The sequence below is a fragment of the Esox lucius genome, chromosome 23, assembly GCF_011004845.1.
Source record: "Esox lucius isolate fEsoLuc1 chromosome 23, fEsoLuc1.pri, whole genome shotgun sequence".
In the NCBI taxonomy this organism is placed as follows: Eukaryota; Metazoa; Chordata; class Actinopteri; order Esociformes; family Esocidae; genus Esox; species Esox lucius.
In genome coordinates, this window is record NC_047591.1 from 10,029,212 (window position 1) to 10,048,446 (window position 19,235).

General features: G+C 45.1%; 1 protein-coding gene across 1 annotated transcript in view; it reads right to left on the reverse strand.

Annotated features, from left to right (window-relative positions):
- Nucleotides 1-19,235, reverse strand: part of camk1da (calcium/calmodulin-dependent protein kinase 1Da) — a 53,678-nt gene that overhangs the window by 3,734 nt on the left and 30,709 nt on the right. Inside the window, exons 3-9 of the mRNA XM_013140123.4 lie at nt 15,108-15,182; nt 8,576-8,714; nt 7,953-8,079; nt 4,549-4,624; nt 1,726-1,838; nt 964-1,042; nt 799-886 (exon numbers count right to left, since the gene is read on the reverse strand). Of these exons, the coding sequence (XP_012995577.3) occupies nt 799-886; nt 964-1,042; nt 1,726-1,838; nt 4,549-4,624; nt 7,953-8,079; nt 8,576-8,714; nt 15,108-15,182 (697 nt within the window). The remainder of the gene's footprint in view (nt 1-798; nt 887-963; nt 1,043-1,725; nt 1,839-4,548; nt 4,625-7,952; nt 8,080-8,575; nt 8,715-15,107; nt 15,183-19,235) is intronic.

Here is a 19,235-nt window from a genome sequence, read left to right on the forward strand (position 1 = left end):
AGGATGGGGAAGGGAGAGAGAGTGTCGGTGGAGGGTGGGAGGATGGGGGAGAGAGAGTGTGTTGGTGGAGGGTGAGAGGGAAGGGGGAGAGAGAGTGTGTTGGTGGAGGGTGAGAGGGAAGGGGGAGAGAGAGTGTGTTGGTGGAGGGTGGGAGGGAAGGGGGAGAGAGTGTGTTGGTGGAGGGTGGGAGGATGGGGGAGAGAGAGTGTGTTGGTGGAGGGTGGGAGGGAAGGGGGAGAGTGTGTTGGTGGAGGGTGGGAGGATGGGGGAGAGAGAGTGTGTTGGTGGAGGGTGGGAGGGAAGGGGGAGAGAGTGTGTTGGTGGAGGGGGAGGATGGGGGAGAGAGAGTGTGTTGGTGGAGGGTGGGAGGGAAGGGGGAGAGTGTGTTGGTGGAGGGTGGGAGGATGGGGGAGAGAGAGTGTGTTGGTGGAGGGTGGGAGGGAAGGGGGAGAGAGTGTGTTGGTGGAGGGGGAGGATGGGGGAGAGAGAGTGTGTTGGTGGAGGGGGAGGATGGGGGAGAGAGAGTGTGTTGGTGGAGGGGGAGGATGGGGGAGAGAGAGTGTGTTGGTGGAGGGTGGGAGGATGGGGGAGAGAGAGTGTGTTGGTGGAGGGTGGGAGGATGGGGGAGAGAGAGTGTGTTGGTGGAGGGTGGGAGGATGGGGGAGAGAGAGTGTGTTGGTGGAGGGTGGGAGGGAAGGGTTGTCATTTCTAATCACTCTGTTACATATGTAATCACTCGGAAAGTCTCAGTCACTTCAATGACACTCAGACAGTCATTAACATGGATACAAGCATTACCCTCCACTTGCTCTTGGCAAAGTTTTTTCTGATCTGTCTGCTCACGGACTCGTGGATGTTCTTGCAGAGGGCCGTGTCCCCAGCAATCCTAAAAACACACACACTTTAACAGCCCATACCACCCAAACCAGAGTGTGTATGTCTCTGAGGGGTATCTCATCTCACCACGGGTGTCTCAGGGCCTGGTCACAGGTATAGCGCTTCACTGGGTCCTTCTCCATTAGACTGGCGATGAAGTCTTTGGCTGTGAACAAACAAGCAGCAGTTGTTAACACTCATCCTACCGCTGACAAACCCCTAAGTATTCAGGCACATGTTTTCCCACAGTCCCGGGGCCATTGTATTGAATACCTGGACGATGCCTCAGCGCACTTTCCTGTAATCCCAGTTGTTCCTTTACGAGGTGCTGGCAGGAGGGGGTCAGCTTATGCCAAACACATGTAATATTTGGGGAACGACTGTGCTGAATAAGTGGCATCTCTAACCATTTTTTGTAGGGGTTTCAGGTCCTGTCATCGGTGAACTCTTCACTTATTCATGCAAACACACACAGGCTTTAAGAATCTCTAAATTTGCAGGGACACAAAAAGTTCTAACCATTAACCCTAACCCAAATTGGTTGTTTTAACCCCTAACTGGAGTGATCCTTCCACAAGGTAAACATTTCCTTTATTTACTATCTTAGTGTGTAGACATTAAAACACGGACACACATATAATGTTTAAATACCAAACAGGGTTACAATTCCAAATCCTATAGTTCCAACCCCGTTAGACAAAAACCACCCTTTTTGGTAACTTTTTCTGGAAGCCAGAAAAACATTACCATAAAGGGAAATTATTCTTGATTTACTATCCTTGCCATGCTTTTTTTAATTATCCAACAAGGATAATAAGACCTGTATACACAAACACAAACGCCGCATACCTGAATCAGATATGTCGTCCCAGTAAGGTGCATCAAACTCGTAGTCTGCTTTAAGGATCTGCTCAAAAAGCTTGGAGTCGTTCTCATCATAGAATGGAGGATAGCCACACAACCTTCCGACACACATACAGGGTAAAGCAAAAGACAAAACAAAACAAAAAAACGGGTTATGATGAGATAATGCATGCATGGCATGGTTACGGATCCTAAATCCGTGCACTCCGCTTGGCTTTCCTAACCCAATTCTGGACTAATTGAAATTCTTGAAGTGCTAAACTGATTTCCGCACAGAAAACATTAGCCGCCATCACGATCAAACCCCATTAAAATGCCTTTCTCCGTCGATACACACGTCCAAACATCAGGAAGCCAACCAGGAACGCTGTTCTGCCTGATGTGGCTGCGATGAGCTTTTTGTTTGGTGCTTTCACATTTGGTTAAAGACTCACACGTCACTCCCCCCGCAGGAGCCCAGACCATTATTCCACCTGATTACCTGATGGCATCGCATGGCGGTCCGAGACGGATGGGGCAGATGAGCTCAGGATCGGCTAACAAGGTCTGAGGCTAATGGAGCTAATGGTGACAAGAGGGGCTAGCTCACTGATCACAATACTCACAGAGCAAGCCTCAGGGGCCCAACACCAGGTCTCTACACATGCATCCACACACAGGAATATTCAGAGGACTCATTTATTAACTTGAACTCCAGCCACATGTTTGATGTAACTGAATATTGAGCAGGCTTTTCACAAGGGCGTTAAGGGACTTTTAGAATATATACAAATGTTCAGTTAAATCCACCAGCGGGACAGACAGACAGACTGACTGTGTGAACTTAGATGTTTATTTGTCCTCCTTCTAGCTCACAACATGTGTAGAAGTAATGGGAGATTACAAATACACACACACACACACACACACAAACGCGCGCGCGCGTAACACACACACACTGAGACTACCTCTGTAAGGACCCAGTGAGACCTAGTGATCTTCATATCTAAAGCTGTGTAAGCATTGATGTTACATAACTAGACCAATAAACCGACATAGAGAAAACAGACAATAGAGAAAAGAGGAAGTGTTTGCAGTCGGTTGGGACAGAGAACAAGGGAAGAGGAGAAGACCCTGCTTTGATCATCAAAAAGCCCAGCTTGAGACAAACTGATGAGAGCCAAGAATAAAACAGAGAGGTGGGGGGGACTGAGATAATGTAGTGAGAGAGTCAAAGAGAGAAAGATATTTACGGCTCTGGAAAAAATTAAGAGACCACTGTACCTTTTTCTTTCCTTTACAAAAAAGTTGAAAAGGAAAGTTTTGAGTGAGGAACAGAAGGGTTAAAATTAAGAGACCACTGCAAATTGAACACTTCTGTTCCTCACTAAAAACTTTCCTTATATATATATATAAAATAATATATGATTAATCATATATTCTACATATATATATATAGAATTTTGTTAATAATTGTATGATCTTTCTTTAATGATTATATTGTAATCATTGTAATTGTTACATTGAAAAATATTAAAGGCAATATTGTTCAGTTGTAACTTTCATGCCAATAAAGCCCATTTGAATTGAAAGAGGGACTGAGGTAATGTAGTGCGAGACCCACGAGAGGGAGAGGGATTGAGACACTGCAGTGAGAGAGTTACAGAGAGGGAGGTGAGACAAATATACTGTAGTGACTGATAAAGGGAGAGGAGGACTGAAATAATGTATGGAGAGTATTACTGAGAGGGAGAGCGGGGGGACTGAGATAATGTAGTGAAAGGGTCACGCAGAGGAAGAGGAGACAGTGAAAATGTAAGAGGGTCAAAAAAGGGTGTGGGGAGAAAAAAATAAGGAATGTTTATGGAGGATGAGGATGATTTTATTAATGCTCTAACGACCGTGGAAACTCACACCATTCTCTGACTCTCGCAGGCTTGACTGTCCCCCCCCCCCCCCCCCAGTTCTATTACTCTAACTCTGACTTCTGAACCCTCAGATTTTAACGTAGACTCACTAAAATAACATAGATGCATGAAGTAAACAGCAAAATGGGTTCATTTTTGGAGCGTTGAAGGTTGCGGTTAAACCTTCCTTCCTGATTTCATCCTCTACCCCTTAGTAACAGCCAGAAATGTGTGCGTCAGTGAAGACAGTGCGTGTGACTATGTTGGCGCTAATATTGCAATATCTACAGCGCTGCTCATGGCAACACCATTTAAAAGAGTCTATCTTTAACTCTCAGACGTAATAATCACCTCTAGCCCATAACCTCAGCTTTTCTCTCCCTCACACACACCCCACTTACACACACACACACACACATTCTCTCTCTCTCCCGGAACTCACACAGCGAAAGCTGGAAAATACACAGCCCTAAATCTGCTGCCTGCCTCTGAGAGGTGGTCCACGCTCAGACAGATGAATGGGTGAAAAACAAGTGTGTTTTCTCTCCTCCGGAGAGCCATGTCCAAACATGGGGATGGAAAAGAGCCGGAGGTAGCCGGCCAACATCTGGGTTTGATGAAAGGAGAGAGAGTCGTGCCGTGTTGTCATTCTCCGTGAAGGGCCGTGACAACACACGCGCGCGCACACAGGCGCGCCTGCGTACACGCCAAACGCCCTGGCTAGGACCGCACACGCATTCGATTAAGTACAGTTAATAAGACACACAATATGCATTTGCACCTGAAGACATGAACCGCGCCACGTTGAAGAAAGGTCTAGAACAAAGAGCCTCAAACTGAAACTGTGACCACCGCACTGAGGCGTGGTATCGGGGCCGCTCTGTATTGTCTAAAGGAGGCCCAACGGACCGCAGTTACTCACAGGATGTATGCAATGACTCCAATGGACCAGCAGTCCACAGCCTTACTGTAGGGCTTCTGGGCCAGAACCTCTGGAGCTGAAAGGGAGAGAGAGAATGTAGAAAGAAGCAGGGAGAGAGAGACTTCAATTACATGACTAGAGACGGCTAAACCGGATGAGACAGACAGAGGAGCCTAACGGACAAACAAAGAGCGCCAGAGATGCTCCCCCTTTAGCTGACACCTGCTATTGAGGCCAGAGCTTGAGCTTCTCCTATAAGAAACTGTCAGGGATTAGTCAGGTCTGAGAATCTCTGTAGGTGATTACAGAGACTGAGGGAAGCCTGTCCAGTCTAATCAATGACAACAGCTGAACCAAAATAGAAATGGACTGCCCGCAACAGTCCCTCCAGACACAACATGAAAGGTTGTGGTAAGTACAGGCTAGGGAACAGGACACAGACATGCCAGACTTAATGGACTTGTGAGAGGGGCAAATATGCCTCTAACCCAAACTCTACATTCTAAAGGTAGACTTAACTCTAATCTTGAGAGGCCTGGCCTCATTCGATTTTCCATTTGTCACTGTTATTGTGAGGACCTCTGGTCCTGCAGACGTTTGGTCCTGAAGAATTCTGGAAATAGCAGGTTTAGAAATGCAGTGCATATGCACATAGACACACAAAACATTTTAGGTTTTTCTTTCATTGACGGGACAAACGCTTTTTTCTCTAACCCTACACTTAACCTTGACTAACCCTAACCCCAATTTATAAAATAACCTTTACCCCTAAAACTAACCCATTGGCCCAAAATAGCCTTTTTCCTCAGGGGGACCGGCTAAAGGCTTCCGCAAGGGCAAATGTTCCTTCACAATCTTTTTGGGGATATTTGGACCTCACAAGTATAATACGAGGACACACACACACACACGCACACACACTCAAAGACACACAAGTAGGTTAGTGTTTGTGTGTGTGTGTGTGAACAGTATTCATGTATCCTCTTTCTATCAGTGGGCCAGTCCAAACCGCAGTCTGGTCTTAATTCACCCATCCCAGGCACTAACGTAACTCTGAGCTATTAATGCTTCAGGAATGCAGGCTTCTCAATGCCATCATCCAAAACTGGCTATTTTTAGGAGCATTTCTAATGGGGGTAAACATCGTATTACAGCCTTTTACAGTGGAAAAGCCCTAAAGCAGCCCACAGATGGGAATGCGGGAACAAACTGTAATGGCCTTATCTGAAGACAGGGTGAGATAGTTGGATCAGACCATTCAAACGTGGATGGGCCAGTTTCAATGTATTTCATCTTTATATTGTTACAAGCTGAAACAAGTGTCTGCTGACTGACTGGAATGTCAACGCAGAGGCATGCACAGGATGAGCGATGCGGTGAGCCCTCCGTGAGACTCGGTACTGACAAACAGGGCCACCTACTTCCATGTCAACACAAAATGATCTGACATGTAATCAATGTCAACATCCAGCCGACCCCCTCGAGACACGAAAATGTAAACAAACACACACACACACACACAAATGGCTTTTTAGTTAGCAAGAGAGTAAATTAGTGTAATCAGCCATATTTTACATGATCATTCAAAATCATTATGAGTCGAGAGAAAGACAAATTATAACAGCACTTTTGTGTCTTTTTCTACTCCCCAATCACCTTTTCTGGCTCAAACTCATCCCAGGGATAATAAACCGGTCTATGTTTGTCACTCGTATTTGGGTAATATAGTATTCTATCGATCCTTCTGATAAATCAAGCTATACAAAAACAAAAAAAATTTATATGCAAGGTAGGCTATATCCTTTGCAACTAAAAACTGCTGTCATACGCTTAGTATCAAAACCTTTGTTTTTCTTCAATATAAAAACACACTGTCGTCTTTTGAAACCTCTCATCTTCCATCATTGAAATTGGGCAGGTCTCAGATGATCGTGTATCTAACAATATTTGCAGAGTCTTTGCTTCCTGAGGTTATAGGGGCTCTATGCATGAACTAGTCCATGACACTCAGGTTTACTGAAAAAATAAACCACATTATTAGAACAATCTAACTTTATTTACTATGTTGTGAAAAACAACATGACTCATCCTAACATAAATACACATTCAGTTCACATTGCATTTGGTTGGAATCAGTTCCCTTTCTGTACTAAGGATATTGATTTTCATTAAGCTACATACATAATATAAAAAAAAAAATGAAAAACTCTTCTTTTGCAAAATTAAATTTTTATTGTGTTTTAATGTTTATTTCCTTTTTTTAAACTAATTTGCCCCAATATTTAGCTAAAAATATTTCTCCTTAGTTTGAAACACTCACTGCCGGAGCGAGGGCACTTTCAGAGAGTGTGAAAGTGACGGACTCATCTGTCCAGGTCAACTGAACCATGTTGTTTTAAAACTTCATTTCATATTTTATATATAGAAGATTCAGAAATCTTTCCCCAATAAAAACCTTGACTCAAGTTATTCTTCAGATTTAATAAATAAAAAAAATTACCAATCATTATCTAGTAGTTTAGCTAGTCAGTCCCATGAGCGAACGTTAAATTCTCTGACCTTTCTTTAGAAGGTTGATCAGTAATGGGTTGTGACCACTGGATAAACCAGCATGCCAACGGAGAGTGTTGCATTGCATAACGCTACGATTACAGCAACAACATCGCCTTCCAATCTCAGTGAATCCGACTAGCTGTAAGCTTTCAAGGAAAAATATTTTCACCCGCGATTCATGAATCGGGTCGCTGGATCTTGGCCTGCCCTGAACGTCGCACTGAACTTCACATTGCAAAAATGTAGGAATGAGTAGCAGCTCAATAGTGATATATATTCCAAATAAATACTGTGGCAGGACAGACTGACAGACGAAACACACGCAAAACACAGACCCACTTACACACACGCGCTCAAATCCTCAGCGCCAGAGCTGCGGAATATAAATCCCCATGTCTGGCACAGAGAAGACAGAGCTCTGGCACGCAGAGCACCTCGGTACAAGAGTCCTGCCATGTTGTCTGTCTGAGTCAGTCGCTCTGTTAAGAAGGGGAGAGCAGGCAACTGGGTCTGTCAGTGCGTGATAAGGCCTCCCTACTCCTGGGGCACGTTGTCTGCGTGTCGGTGTGTGCGCGAGCTGCATACAGATCCACTCTCCCCCTTTTACGGATGTTATAGAAGCAGTGTGATTAAACCTATATATTATACGGAGGGTAAACCATATGAAGCACATGGTTTACAGTAAGATTACACGCACTGTGCAGTCGAGTGCATTCATGTCACACGGGGCAGTCAGGCCCAACTCGTGTAACCTAAAAGAAATGTGTTCTCTTGACAGTGCTAACGTTTTAGTAGCAGGGTTTATTGCCATAATGACCTAGAAGCAAGGACGCTCACGGGTTCTCTCTTACCCACGTATCCCGGCGTGCCGCATGCAGTTGACATGACTTCTCCGCTGCCCTCCATCTTGGACAGACCAAAGTCACTGATCATGATCTTCGACTCGTCCTGAGGGTTAAAATACAGCAGGTTCTCTGGCTGGGGGGAGAGAAAAGAGGGGGAATACATTTTATATGCAAGTAATTTAGGAAAGCAGACGCTGTTTTCCAGGGCGACTTACATTCGGAGCATTTATTTTAACTGGGGCAGCCACATTTCCCAGTCACAGACACTGGCCCTTAATACTGGACATACGGTGACTATAAAATGGAAATATTACTAAAGGTGCTCCGTGACCCTAACACATGTTAGTTGCTGTCCATGTACAGTATGTCTCTACTCTTCTCCCTGTAGGGAAGCCTGCCATTTCTGTCAGTCTGACTGTCCCATCTGCCTGTCTGCTCTGTCCGTCCCGCCTGTAGTGTACAGTACTCCCCCACATCCAGTGTGCGGTGTGAGCCGCAGTTTGGCGTGGATCAAACGCACGCCGCTTCACCATCGCAATCAATCGCGATACGTTAACACACAAAAACGAGCTATGTGCGTTGGGATGTGAGGGCGAGGCTGTTAATGAGGATGCGGGCGTGGCCGTCACCTTCAGGTCTCGGTGGACGATGCCCATCTTGTGGAGGTAGTTGACCGCATCTAGAACCTGTCTGATGAGCGTGCTGGCGTCTTTTTCCGTGTAGAATCCTTTCTCCACGATACGGTCAAATAATTCACCTCCTGACACTCTGGGGAACAGACAGACAGAGACACAGACAGAAAGAGAAAGGGCGGGGGGCGGGGGGCGGGGGGGGGGTGTCGGTACAAGAGGTCAGTAAAACACACATGCTCACATGCGGACACACACATCTGGAGGGAACCTGTTACCATATGAAGACAGCTCCACAAATACTTTTTATGAGTTACAGGAATCTGTCCCTATTCAACCGTGTGTGTGTAAAAGCTGTAACACATATATTGACACACAGTGGAAATGTGTCTTGACCCCTACCAACCCCTCAGTTACAGTATCGGCTCAGCTAAACATTACCCTTCATGCTGTTAACTAAAACTATCAGTCAGTCCACCATGGACAACGAGAGCAGCCGAGAAAAGGCCGAAACGTGTGATAGACAGGAAAAGAGAAGTGCCTTTCTTTCTACAGACAATCAATTCACACAAGATACAGTGGGAACCTAGCCAATGGGGGTGTGTGTTTATGGGTAAAAGTACCAGACAGAGACAGTGCCCTTGCTGTTTTACAGGTTCGGTTTACGACTCCCAGCCACATAATGGGTCTTTTAAAGCGTCAGAACAGCCCCAGGGTATTAAAGGAACATCCCACATTGCCATTCTTGGTCCTCGACAGGCAGTAGGCAGAGGGCAGTGCAGATGACCGCGCTGCACTGGTCTGGAGACAGATTTGCCCACCTCTGGAACTGGGGAGGGTCAACTGATCAGGTCAGCCAATAGCAAAACCCACAGCATCACCCCACTCCCCAGCTTAGTGAACTAACTGGCCATTAGCTTAATGGCAGTCATCTGTGTTTCAGCAGGGTGCCCTGTTCTCACTATGCAACACTGCAGGAAACCTATGGACGTATAGTTGGCTCACGGCTGACTGTCCAAACAAGCTTATTTGTGTAGAATCGTACCACTAGGGGGTGCTTGCCAACCACTCATCCCTATACAGCAACACTCCATACAAAGTAGTTCAGAGAGTGGATAGACAGAGACAGGACGGAACACGCTATGCTTTCTAAAAAGTCAAATGACTCCACAGTTAAAATCCTGGTTGGGATCCTCGCGGGTTGCATATCAAATGGGTATAGCACCTTCCTGGGTTAGGGGGGCTTGATATTGATTGCCTATAGTGACTCCTTGTGGTAAGTCGGGTGCCTGCAAGCTCTGTCGCGGTTGCTGGCTATAGAGTGTGAATAGCTGTCATGGTTGCTGGGCGCATAGGTGCAGTGCGAATTCTTCCCAGTTGAGCTAGCAGTGTGATTACGCTTGACGAGAGGTACTCCACTGGACACGTCTCAATACTCATCTATCCCTAGCCACCTAGGCCATAATGCCAAGTAGACCATTTATTCTAATATAAAGGAATTCACTAAGAATAGCATCATTATGCATCGAGAAAGAATGCATTCACATACGGTAAGTGTTTGAACACTGAAATGTGTCTTTTCTGACTCGCTTGGTATTGACAAGAACAATATGGAAAATATGAACTGCAAGGCAACACAGCGCCACATCGACTGTTTCTACCCCCCCCCCCCCCCCACTTGGTCCCTCTGTCTCTCTCTCCCTCTCTCATGTTCAGGGGACATTTGACATATCCCCTGAAGGCATCGGGCAGCAGTCCTTGTATTAACTCTCTATTGATAAACAGACTAGCTGACCTTCAGCAGAATGTCATGTCACATCACCCACAGTGCTACCAGCAATCATAGGTGACAACCAGGGCTGTTTAGATCCACCCATGTTGGGGCCCCATAGCGAGCCAATAATGTTCCTCTCTGTGTTCCTGTGTGTGGTGTTCAGTTGCCCCCCGTTTCTGAGTAAACAGATGGTTCAGCACGAGCCAAAGGGGCCGCAATCTCCTCTGTTCCTGTAGGGAACGCCTTGGCCCTGTTCCTTACTGTTATTCATATTGGCCAATGAACCTAAAACATCCACAACTAGACCTCTATTATGTTCTAGTTACTGTTTGAACCTTCGGATGGAGAATGAGCCCGAGGATCAACATATGTGTTTCTCTTTAAAACACAAAGACTTGAATTGGGTGAAGACACCACCTCTTCACACACACACACACATGGAGAACACACAAACAGACAGACATTAGGTTTGGAACAATACTAACATTCTGAGACTTGTTAGTATAAGTGACAAAGAAAGAAAACATGAAGCAGATGTAATGTCTTTTTGGCCACAACCATTATTTTTTTGTCATATAGAGCAACAAGAACCACAATTTAACATACAGTATTTTTTAAATTTTTTTTACAGAACCAAACAGTTGGATCTGCTTCTCGTTTTCAATTTTGCTATGAAAAACTATTTTCATACTGTCATCAAAGCTGTAACACACACACGAGAACAGGCGTAAACATATACACACACAAACGCACAACACACACAGGGGCAGAGTGTGAATCTAGGGGGCAATGTCACTGTGACGGATCAAATTGGAGGAGAAGAAAGCGAAATTCTAGTTCAGAAAAAAAAACTGAGCGAAGAAATGAATAGCTAATCCGTTCCCCCCTTCTGCCATTTCTCTTCTGGTTCTCCCCCACATCTATCTCCTTCTCTCTCTCCCTCCCAAGCTTCCTCTCAACCTTTCCTCTCCCACTTTCTGATTTGCTCGTTTTCCTACACTTGTGCTCTCTTCAAAGGCAACGGGCGACTTGTTTAATTTTCCAGCTTTTCAGAGCATGGTGGAGAATGACATGGCAGGGGACCGAAGCGGATGAGACATGTTGGTTGGAGTGGTGCGGTGGTGACGGAGGAGACCCACCAGACTGCAAGGTTGCATAACCATTTGCGTAGGGAGACCACGGTAATCAGACAGGAGCCAAATCTACTTACCATTTCAATATGCACACACACACACACACACATTGTAAGTGCCCAAACATACACCCATACACACTCTATTGCCTTTCAATTCCATCACACTATCTCCCCCTTGCTATTGTGTCCCTCTTTCTCTGGCTCTTGTCATCTCTCTCTCCATCCCTCCCCCCCTCTCTGTCCCTTTCTCAGTGATGGAACAGTATCTATCTGCTCCTTTATCTGGGTGTAATCTGAGCAGTGCAGTGGGCCTACCTGGCTCAGTAAGGCCAATCCAGTCCCTGTAGTGTTTTCTGCAGTTAGCTTAGTGATAGGAAGGTAGCTACTGAAACTGCTTGTGGCTAAAGCTGCTGCTGCCAGAGAAACAGTAAGATAACTGTTGTGTTTGTTTAACTCGCATGAGTGTTGTTCAGATCTGTTGGATGGAAAAAAGAGAAAAAATACATACCTGTGTTGGTATTTTCTGTGAAACACCCACACACATTTAAAAGCCTTTTCATTAACTCATTCAAGAGCCTCCCACTGAGTGGAAAAGGATCTTTTTGAACATCCTTTCCTCTTACCTACTATAGACAGATTGTAGATGTTGTTCTGTTCTCTGTTTTTCTGCATGTCTCTCTTTCCCATGTCCCCTCCCTCTCCTTTTCTCCTCCTCTCCATCTTTCCTGCTCTCCATCTCTTTCCCTCCCCTTCTGTCCACCTCTTCCTCATTCGTCTCTCCTCTCCATCTGTCCTTTCTCCTCTCTATTTTTCCCCCTCTCCTCCTCCATGGCTCACCCTCTCTCTCTCTCTCTCTCTCTCTCTCTCGGATTTCACTCATATATCGAATCCATCCCAAAGCAATCTTCTTGATACATTGACCCACGGTGTATGTTCTCAATCCAATCTCATTCTCTCTCCCTCACACTTCCATCTGCCTCTCCATCCATCTCTCTCTCCCTCATTCATTTGACCAGGGTTGGCGGTATCAGTCATGTACTGGTGGCACTGTTGTAGATCATAATAGACAGCAGCACTCCAGACCAAACCAACCAATCCCAGCCAGATCAGACAAGACCTGTCAAACTCTGAGCAAAGTGAAGTCAGATCCAATCCATCGAACTCAAGACAGTGCACAGGTACATCAGACGTGTCGCGTCAAACTCAGAGCAAAGGTAATTACTTTTAAGAACAACGTATATCTAGGCAGTAGATATGACAGAACTGATCCTGGGTCACCACTCTTAAGGTAACGAGTGATACATTGACTCAAACAGGCAGCAGCTCAGAGGGCCTGAGAACATCACCTCCCAAGGAGTTGTTTCTGCTACTACCAAGGTTACTGAGGCCACCGCCCTGTCGAGAGTCAAGTGTGACCTTTCACCTCTGTCTCCATGGTAACCCAGCCTAACCGTTTGACAACTGCTGCAGGTGATGGGGGATGGAGAGGAGAGGTGAGAATGAAAAGAGAAAGCAGGGGGGAGGGGGATAGATCAGGAAGGGTGAGGTCAGCCGGGGGTAAAAGGGAGATGGGAGAGGCAGTGGAACACGGTTCTGATTGGTCAAGGGTTCCTCCTGTGTTGTTAATGGGCAGCCCGTCAAAACATTCACACCAAGAAAACTGAGTGAGCTGTGACTCAGCAGCAACCCCCCCCCCCAAAAAAAGACAAAAGGATCAAATGTAAAACAGTGATCTACTTTTCAGTGCACGTACCCGCATGCGCACACAAACACACACCACACACACACCCCGAAAGCACCCCACACATGCACTTACATAACTCCCATCACACACTTTAATCTGTAAGTCACACATCCTCCTCCACACACTAATGTAACTCCAACTGATTAATGTGGCCTGCAGAGCACACTGTTAAGTAAGATTTGCTGTGAACATTATGGCAAAGTTCTGGGAATGTTAGCTAAGCGCTGATGGGCTCCGAGCCAGATCCCATTCCCTCTCCTGCCGACCATCTTAATTGAAGTCTAATTGGAGAAATGAGGCTGGGTGGATATATGTGTGTGTTTGAGAGTACATACATTAGTGTGTGTGTGTGTGTGAGTCACTGTGTGAGTGTGTGTGTGTAAGCGATCACCCTGCTCCACTCTTGGGTGCCGATTATAGAGTCAAAATGAGGGTACGACAGGTCACAGAGACTTAGTGAGAGGGGGAGGACATGGTGAGGAGAAAGAAATAAAATACTATTTGCAGATAAGCTGGTGCTTCTGGGTCCAACCACGCAGGGCCTACAGCAAGACCTAGATATCCAGCACAAATTCTGTCACAACTGGGCCCTGACAGGAATTCTCAGTAAGACAAACATTTATTTTCCCAAAAAAGGTCCAGGTGCCAAACATAAATTCTACGTAGACACTGTTGACATAAGCTAAAAAAACGTAATTACATCTATAGTCCCTTAGCAAAGCACTAACACTGCTGACATAGGGTAAAAAACATAATTACATCTACAGTCCCTTAGCAAAGCATTAACACTGTTGACATAGGGTAAAAAACATAATTACATCTACAGTCCCTTAGCAAAGCATTAACACTGTTGACATAGGGTAAAAAACATAATTACATCTATAGTCCCTTAGCAAAGCACTAACACTGCTGACATAGGGTAAAAAACATAATTACATCTACAGTCCCTTAGCAAAGCACTAACACTGTTGACATAGGGTAAAAAACATAATTACATCTACAGTCCGTTAGCAAAGCATTAACAGTGTTGACATAGGGTAAAAAACATCATTACATCTACAGTCCCTTGGCAAAGCATTAACACCACAGGTAACTTCTACTGTGATGTCAATGGCCTGGGAGACTTGGCAAGAAGTCACTACAAAATGGGATAAAGCCCAACTGAAAATCTACATTCAGAACAATACAAAATTATTCTTCGAGTCCAATACAAAACCCCACACAATGCATGCTAAATTAGGACTATACCTGCTAATTTCACACCCACTTACATTCCAAAACAAAACCCTCATCAACAGAGATGAACCTTGAGAAAAGCCTACAAAGCTAGCTGGTTTTGTGGGCTCTGTTAACCCAAACAGACCTCACAGAGCCTCAGGATAGTAACATAGACCAAACCAAATCGTGAACTATTTGACACACTGGAGTTAACCAAAAACGAATAAGAAATGTAAATGCTACCGATCCCTAATCAAAGAGTAGAGTACACACAATCAGATGAAAACTGAGCTACACATCCTCACCTCCTGCATGACCACATTAGGGACACATCTTTTTCTCAAATCATACAGACCCACAAACAATTAGAAATAAAATGCAACATTGATAAAATCAACCAGCAATTTGTGCAATCTTAGCAGCAGATTGGGACCCTTTGAGGAAAGGGCAACCAGTCAAACAAAACAACATTGTTATCCTAACCAATATTCATCTCTTCATTTATTTTTCCTTGTCCCACACAACTGTTGGCACATTTTTAAAACACCCAGTGTCTTCATATAGCATTAAAATGTAAATGCAAGTTAAATTAAATTGAGTAAGGAAGGAAGGTGTGGAGAGAGGGGGAGAGAGAGGGGGAGAGCAAAGGGAGGTTACTTACAGCTGCATGACCAAATAGAGATGGTTGGAGCTCTCATAGATGTCTTCCAGAGCCACAATGTTCTCATGCTTGATTCTGGAGGGATAGAAAACAGAGACAAAATAGTAGTCCTATAACCCCAGACCTTGGGTCAGATTCTAAGATCCCACACTATTTACATACATGTCCAGTGTTTACACCCCCTTGGCTAAATCCAAAATAGTGCTACAAGGATCCTGAGACAATCAGATAAATCTGCTCACATCACACCTCTCCTTCTGACCTTCTGACTGGCTTCCTGTCCCTCAAAGATTTGACTTTAAAATGATCCTTTTAGTCTTTAAAGCTATCATTGGCTTGGGACCTGTCTACTGATCTGACCTGCACACCCCCTGTGAACCTCTACGCCCTCTATGGTCCAGTAAAGCCAATCTTCCTTTAATCAAATTATACTGCACATTATTATATAATAATATGTATTACAATTTACATTTACTGTACGATCATTATAGTTTGTTAGAACATGACCACCACATGTTCTGTGTGTGGTAGTGGTGGTGATGCGCTGTGTGTGGTAGTGGTGGTCATGTTCTGTGTGTGGTAGTGGTGGTCATGTTCTGTGTGTAGTAGTGGTGGTCATGTTCTGTGTGTGGGTTAGAGGTGGTCATGTTATGTGTGTGGTAGTGGTGGTCATGTTCTGTGTGTGGTTGCAGTGGTGATACTCTGTGTGTGGTAGTGGTGGTCATGTTCTGTGTGTGGTTGCAGTGGTGATGCTCTGTGTGTGGTAGTGGTGGTCATGTTCTGTGTGAGGTAGTGGTGGTAATGTTCTGTGTGTGGTAGTGGTGGTCATGTTCTATGTGTGGTTGCAGTGGTGATGCTCTGTGTGTGGTAGTGGTGGTCATGCTCTGTGTGTGGTATTGGTGGTCATGCTCTGTGTGTGGTAGTGGTGGTCATGTTCTGTGTGTGGTAGTGGTGGTGATGCTCTGTGTGTGGTAGTGGTGATGGTGATGCTCTGTGTGTTTATGTGGTAGTGATACTCAGAGAGTGAGGTAGTGGTGCTCTGTGTGTGTGGTAGTGGTGCTCTGTGTCTTGTAGTGATGCTGTGTGCGTGGATGTGGTGCTCTGTGTGTGTGGATGTGGTGCTCTGTGTGTGTGGTAGTGGTGCTCTGTGTGTGGTTTTGGTTCTCTGTGTGTGGTAGCAGTGTCTGTGTGTTAGTGGTGCTCTATGTGTGGTAGTGGTGCTCAATGTGTGGTTGTGGTGTTTGTGTGGTTGTGGTGCTCTGTGTGCGGTAGTGGTGTTGTATGTGTGGTTGTGGTGCTCTCTGTGTGTGGTAGTGGTGCTCTGTGTCTTGTAGTGGGTGCTCTATGCATGGTTGAGGTGCCCTCTGTGTGTGGTAATGAAGCCCTCTGTATGTGGTAGAGGGGGTGCTCTCTCTGCAATGTGTGGCACATGGCCAGTTTGCCAATGACGTTAGTGCAGAGGGAATAATACAGTAAACACACACCAAGACATGCAGGCACACGAACGGACACACACACACACACCCACAGGAAGTTTGAGCAGGTGGGGGGGGTACATACATTAGGAGTGTGTGATCTCTGAGTGCATAGTGAGCGGCAGAGCATAGATATATGAGTCAGAGACACGTCTGACGGAAACAGGGGTAATACGTGTGTATTTAAGCTCTCCCTGGAGAAGGTTAAAAGCAGATAGGAACCTCTTAAGAACAGAGATAGAAGATGATTCCAGGTCTCTCTTCATTGTAGGAGACATCCTTTCACAGTTAACGTGCCTTTATGGCACTGCCTGACACAGGCATACAGTAGAGCAAAGGTCTGACAAACAGACAATGATCTGTGTGTGTGCGTGTGCATGTGCACGTCCCTGTCTGTGGACCGGTAGGACCAGAATAAACTATCTAGCAGGAGAGAGTGGGCCAAGACTGCAGCAAGACTCTACTGTATACCTTAACTTCACAAAGACGGTGAGGGAGAAGGAGGTGCAATAGAGGAAACAAGGAGGTTATCCCTCGTCTCCATTTACTATTTTGCACGTCCTCTCTTCTCACCTTTTTCATAAAACCCATTGGTTTGAACGGATAGGGGGGTGGGACTTCGCACCTCCTGGCCCAATGGATTTGGGGAAGGAGAGGATAAAATGTATTTAAAAAATGCAATGTAGATTCTCCCAAGGACAGAAGAGGCAAGCGTGCATTTTGACAGAAATGACACAGTGCCTGAGTTACAGAGCAAGCGAGCCACCAGGATATACACAGAAGCAATCCCTAGCCCCTAACACCTAGCCCCTAAAGAGGGACTGTTGGGTGGTGACATGGTGAAAGCTCCACATTAGCTGAGGGGCTTGGTGGAATGTATGTGGAATGCAGAATGGTAAATCACTTACTGAGTAAAAATGCAGGTCAAAATATGCCGCTCAGATATTCTTTTTTTTAAATGAAAAACACAGCACTTAAAGATACATTCATGAAAGTGCCTCTATCGAGACAGAACAGGTCCTTAAAAATTGCGTGGAATGTCATGTATGTGGCGATTAGTGCCTCAAAAAAGTATTGGAATTGTTCTGGCTAACTGTGGTATGATTGCTATTTTACTTAGAGATTATGCACATTGAAACGACATATTACACATCCTGCCCAAAATGGGAGGTTCAATTTTTTTACATATATTTGCAAAAGTCCAAGATTAACTCTTTAAGTCTATGTAACATTAACCTATTATAAACAGGTCTGGAGCAGGAATGTAACAGGAGTAACTATTAGCCAAAAACATGAGTAACTAGTGCTGGAGTCGTCAGTCACATATTGGGGCAAAGATACTGTTCGGCTGCATCACTGAACAACATTATCAATAGTGAGCTAGGATAGATTAATGTCAACAATGAACAATTGCAATTTGAAATTTTCAAAATACAAACAAATTAAAAATAAAAACAAGACAGAACTGGAACAAAAGCAAAGCCATTCCCCTACAAGCGCTATATCCTGCTCCCTCCCCCCGCTGCTTGAGTGATGGGCCAGCACACACAACCCCAGGCAAGACACAAGAATGGGAGCACATATATAGGGTGTAATTTAGAATTAAATTAGGGCGACAAATTCTCAGCGAGAGATGCCAGATGTTTTCAAATGTAGGCAATTTGCTGTTCAGAATAAGCGCTTTATAGTCCCAGATAAATGGATTATGGAGACCAGTTGTTTGCAAAATGACTTGGATATGAATATCTGTATACTGGAATAGGCGAAAAGCAATTGCGGGTGGACAACCATCCTAATGGCATTAACTCTACCCAGCAAAGATCTTTTGAGGGTTCCCCAAAATTCTGTTTGTTCTAAGTTCGTCCAACAGAGGGAGTCAGTTAGCTTAAAGTAGCGAGGCATATTTTTGACGTCCTTTTTCCTCAAGACATTTTAAATGAAAGACGATCTATCAAAGTCCACTAAAAAATGGTCCACTGAGTGTTTGTCACCCTTTCATAGTCACATAGAAATAACTGTCACATTATATTTCGTTATTAATTTTGTAACAGCTCTAGAATTGTCATTAGGTTATAGAAACAAGTGCTTAAAGAACAAGTGTTCATATGTGACCATATGTAAGTTGTCTACACCTCATGACAATGTTAGGGTGTCAAGCATGTTTTGGGACAGGCTACAGGCTGAATAAAACTGTCAATCAACTGATTGCCAAGAGATGCTGAGGCTGGTGCAAAGCTGAAGGTCAAACATGGAATGTATCAAGAGGCTAAGCCACACACCGCTCTGACTGAATCAACGTGACAACACCCCCATCGCCAGTGAATACTGTCAGCAGCAGTGTTGTCTCTCCTGTCACTGGCCCAGTAGAGAACACATAGACTACAGTCTCTCCTGCCACTGGCCCAGTAGAGAACACATAGACTATCGTATTTCCTGTCGCCCAGTAGGGGACACACAGACTACAGTCTCTCCTGTCACTGGCCCTGTAGGAGACATGCAGACTACAGTCTCTCCTGCCACTGGCCCAGTAGAGAACACACAGATTACAGTCTCTCCTGCTACTGGCCCTGTAGGAGACACACAGACTACAGTCTCTCCTGCCACTGGCCCAGTAGAGAACACATAGACTATTGTATTTCCTGTCGCCCAGTAG